This window comes from Oryx dammah, unplaced genomic scaffold (genome assembly GCF_014754425.2).
Source record: "Oryx dammah isolate SB20612 unplaced genomic scaffold, SCBI_Odam_1.1 HiC_scaffold_2, whole genome shotgun sequence".
In the NCBI taxonomy this organism is placed as follows: domain Eukaryota; kingdom Metazoa; phylum Chordata; class Mammalia; order Artiodactyla; family Bovidae; genus Oryx; species Oryx dammah.
Window position 1 is genome coordinate 195,547,609 of NW_024070186.1, and position 4,431 is coordinate 195,552,039.

The following is a 4,431-nucleotide window of genomic DNA, read 5'->3' on the forward strand; positions in this document are numbered from 1 at the left end:
TTTTCAACAACACCATAAGGAGATGGAATGCTAAAAAAAAAGAAAGAGACCGCCGAGACCGCGTCCGCCCCGCCAGCACAGGCCTCTCGCCTTCGCCGCTCCGCCTTCGCCGCCGGTCGACACCGCAACCAGTTCGCCATGGATGATGATATTGCTGCGCTCGTGGTCGACAATGGCTCCGGCATGTGCAAGGCCGGCTTCGCGGGCGACGATGCTCCCCGGGCCGTCTTCCCCTCCATCGTGGGGCGCCCCCGACACCAGGGCGTAATGGTTGGCATGGGCCAGAAGGACTCCTACGTGGGGGATGAGGCTCAGAGCAAGAGAGGCATCCTGACCCTCAAGTACCCCATTGAGCACGGCATCGTCACCAACTGGGACGACATGGAGAAGATCTGGCACCACACCTTCTACAACGAGCTACGTGTGGCCCCTGAGGAGCACCCCGTGCTGCTGACCGAGGCCCCCCTGAACCCCAAGGCCAACCGTGAGAAGATGACCCAGATCATGTTCGAGACCTTCAACACCCCTGCCATGTACGTGGCCATCCAGGCTGTGCTGTCCCTGTACGCCTCTGGCCGCACCACCGGCATCGTGATGGACTCCGGTGATGGGGTCACCCACACGGTGCCCATCTACGAGGGGTACGCCCTCCCCCACGCCATCCTGCGTCTGGACCTGGCTGGCCGGGACCTGACGGACTACCTCATGAAGATCCTCACGGAGCGTGGCTACAGCTTCACCACCACGGCCGAGCGGGAAATCGTCCGTGACATCAAGGAGAAGCTCTGCTACGTGGCCCTGGACTTCGAGCAGGAGATGGCCACCGCGGCCTCCAGCTCCTCCCTGGAGAAGAGCTACGAGCTGCCGGACGGGCAGGTCATCACCATCGGCAACGAGCGGTTCCGCTGCCCTGAGGCTCTCTTCCAGCCTTCCTTCCTGGGTGAGTGAGAAAGCCCTCCCTGCCCGCCCCACAGGAAGGTCGCCCTGTGGCCACACGGGAGGCTAAGTCTGCGTTCTCTCCCCAGGCATGGAATCCTGCGGCATTCACGAAACTACCTTCAATTCCATCATGAAGTGTGACGTCGACATCCGCAAGGACCTCTACGCCAACACGGTGCTGTCCGGCGGGACCACCATGTACCCCGGCATCGCAGACAGGATGCAGAAAGAGATCACTGCCCTGGCACCCAGCACGATGAAGATCAAGGTGAGCGCCCAGCTGGAGGCAGACGGGGTGCTGATGGGCGTGGTGGCAGTCGAGGCGGCCGCCTTGCTCGGGTCCCACGGGAACCGGGGGGATGACGCCAGGGCCCTCACTGCTCCTGCTCTCTCTCCAGATCATCGCGCCCCCTGAGCGCAAGTACTCCGTGTGGATTGGCGGCTCCATCCTGGCCTCGCTGTCCACCTTCCAGCAGATGTGGATCAGCAAGCAGGAGTACGACGAGTCCGGCCCCTCCATCGTCCACCGCAAATGCTTCTAGGCGGACTGTTAGTTGCGTTACACCCTTTTTCTTGACAAAACCTAACTTGCGCAGAAAACGAGATGAGATTGGCATGGCTTTATTTGTTTTTTTTTTTTTTTTTTTGTCTTTTTTGATTTTTTTTTTTTTTTTTGGCGCTTGACTCAGGATTTAAAAACTGGAACGGTGAAGGCGACAGCAGTCGGTTGGATCGAGCATCCCCAAAGTTCTACAATGTGGCCGAGGACTTTGATTGTACATGGTTTTTCTTTTTTTTTTAAATAGTCATTCCAAATATTGTGAGATGCATTGTTACAGGAAGTCCTTTGCCTTCCCAAAAGCCACCACCCTTCTCTCTAAGGAGAAGGGGCCAGTCCTCACCCGAGTCCACACAGGGGACGTTGCTTTTGTGTAAATTATGTACTCCAAAAAAATTTTGTTTTTAATCTTCGCCTTAATACTTGTTTTTTTTGTTTGTTTTATTTTGAATGGTCAGCCATCACGGCCCCCTTTTTTTGTCCCCCAACTTGAGATGTATGAAAGCTTTGGTCCCCTTGGGAGTGGGTTGAGGTGCAGAGGCAGTCAGGGCTTTCCTGTACACTGACTTGAGACCAGTTCAATAAAGTGCACACCTTAAACACAGCTTGTGGTTGGTGGTTGTTGGGTGTTGGGGACAAGGGTGGGGCAGTGGGGCCCTTGCTGAGACACCTCTTTCCCTGAGGGTTCTTGGAGGGTCATGGGGGAGGAGTTAAGGATTCTAGAGATAAATGCCCTGGCCTGGCCGTAGTATCCCTGTTTCTCAGTGGTTCTGATACTGAGATGCTTGAAGAGTCAGGAGCCCTGGAGTTGGGGGTCTTTATACCCACCTCCGCGATTGGGTGGGGATCTTTGTGATTTTCTGTCTTCTTGGAATGGGGGCAGGGCCTCCAAAGTCAGACTTTGTCCTCACCTTCAGAACCTGAGGTGGGCTAGGGGCTCTGAGGCTGAGACCAAGGGTAACACCTGCCCATTCACCTGGGGTGACCCCCACAGGAGGGGATCTTCCTATAGGTTCGCAGGGCACCCACCCCAACTTGTGAGTGAGAGGCTGTGGGGTTGGCAGGGATGGCTCTGGGGGGACTTGGCCAAGGTCTGGATCCATCCTTGGGACTGGTGGGTTCCCAATTTCAAGGGTGGCTTGCCCCAGTTCTCCCAAGACCCTGTCGGGGGGGCCACAGCCCGCCTCCCACTGACACAGAGAAAGAGGTAAGGTTCCCCTATGAGGGGTGGGCCACCTATCTCTAGAGGAGTGAGAGGCATAGAAACTGACCCCCAAGTCAATCCAGATAGGTGGCCTTGAGGGACCCCCCCATGAACCTGGGGGTCCCTCCAGCACTCCACTAGGAGTTGTGGCCCCTGGAGGCGGAATGACCCACCACCTCCCATCTGGGAGAACCAGCACAGACTCAGGAATGTACTTTTGCCCAGCATCTTGAGGTGTGGTCAACTCCAGGTCTGGAGGAACAGGAGAAATGTGAGTGCAAGGTGGTTATCTGTGCTGGGAAGGGGACTGATGGCTTCCAAAACCAAACAGGAGCCCACAGTCCTGGGCTTGCCAGGCAGGTTTTCCTGGGTCAGCACATGAAACAGCAGGCGGGTGCAGAGCATCCCATCCAGAAGGGGTCCTGTTCTCCAGGGCATCCCAGACCGCCTCTTTCACTTGGCCCAGAGGAAGAGCAGGGTGCCAAGGACAGAGGCTCAGAAAGCAGGGGCTGAGAAGGGAAGTCCCTCCCGGGTCGGGTCAGTTCTAGTTAGTTCTGGTCTAATTCTGGGGTGGTGGTGAGTCCTGGAATCTGGGAGATACAAGTTAAGTTTCCACCTTGGACTGCTTATTCATTCCTCAGGTAAGAGTTGGGCGCCTACTATATGCTGATGTCTTGGACACAGACCCAGCCCTGGAGGAGCCGTCAGTCTGGAAATTCTTCTTACCCCGCCCCTTTTCTTCCTACCTCCCTGCCTTCCTCCTTCCAAGCACTATCTGTTCCCAGAATGGGCTGCAGTGGAGAAACCAGCTGTTTCCTACCCTCATGAGGCGTCCTGTTCACGGGAACGTACCGTGCCCAGCAGCAATGAGAAGATAAAAGTGCAGAGGCTGAGAGTGAAGACCTCCACAGGGTCGGTCAGGGAAGATGGGGGCCATTTATCATGTCCATATATCCAAGCTCATCAAAGCAAAATAAATAAATAAATAAATACAGGTAACCAAAAAGAGCAGCAGTCATCATTTTGCCTTTTCCCAACAAATAAAGTAATACAGGACCATAAATCTGATTGATGGGGGGGTGGGAGTGGCCATGGCTCTTGAGTAGGAGGTTTCTTCAGACACGTTTCTTGTGGGAGGGGTGTGTGAGCTGGCCAGGAGTCACCTGGGGAAGTGGAGTGTGGGCATGCGCGTCTCAGGCAGTGGCCCTGATTGAGTGAGGACAGACGCCCGGGATGAATGAGAGGGTTGTTGGGGCTACGTGTCTTTTCTATGTGGCCCTGGAAAATCGTGTTACTGTCTACATGCCCATCTGAGAAATGGGAACGTCAGTAACAGCAGGAAGGGTGCTTGTGAGCAGCCCCCTCAGTCTTTCCCTTTGAAAGGAGACACACATTTGACCCTGCAGGTGCCGCCCCTTCCCTCCAGGGCCCACTGCTAGGCTGATCATCCAGGTTAAGCCAGAGGGTGCTGAGTGCCTCCCACCTTCCTCCTATACCCATTCTACAGATTAGAAAACTGAGTCTCAGTGAGGCCAGGTACACCGGCCCCAGGTCACCCACCTCATGAGTGAGGACGCTGGAACTTGACCCTGACATCTGGAAAGCCTGAGAGATCAACAGGCCAGACAAGGCCAGGTTCAGCTCCCAAATGGCTGTCTTCTTGTGCAGACCTTGGGCTTCTCCGCTCTGACCCTGGAGTCTCCTCCGCTCTGACCCTGGAGTCTCCTCC

General features: G+C 55.7%; 1 protein-coding gene across 1 annotated transcript in view; it reads left to right on the plus strand.

Annotated features, from left to right (window-relative positions):
• Positions 1 to 2,101, plus strand: part of ACTB (actin beta) — a 7,567-nt gene extending 5,466 nt beyond the window's left edge. The window contains exons 2-4 of the mRNA XM_040231377.1: positions 133 to 940; positions 1,026 to 1,207; positions 1,338 to 2,101. Coding sequence (XP_040087311.1) covers positions 139 to 940; positions 1,026 to 1,207; positions 1,338 to 1,481 — 1,128 coding nt within the window. The 5' untranslated portion in view covers positions 133 to 138 and the 3' untranslated portion in view covers positions 1,482 to 2,101. The remainder of the gene's footprint in view (positions 1 to 132; positions 941 to 1,025; positions 1,208 to 1,337) is intronic.
• Positions 2,102 to 4,431: the final 2,330 nt, after the last annotated feature.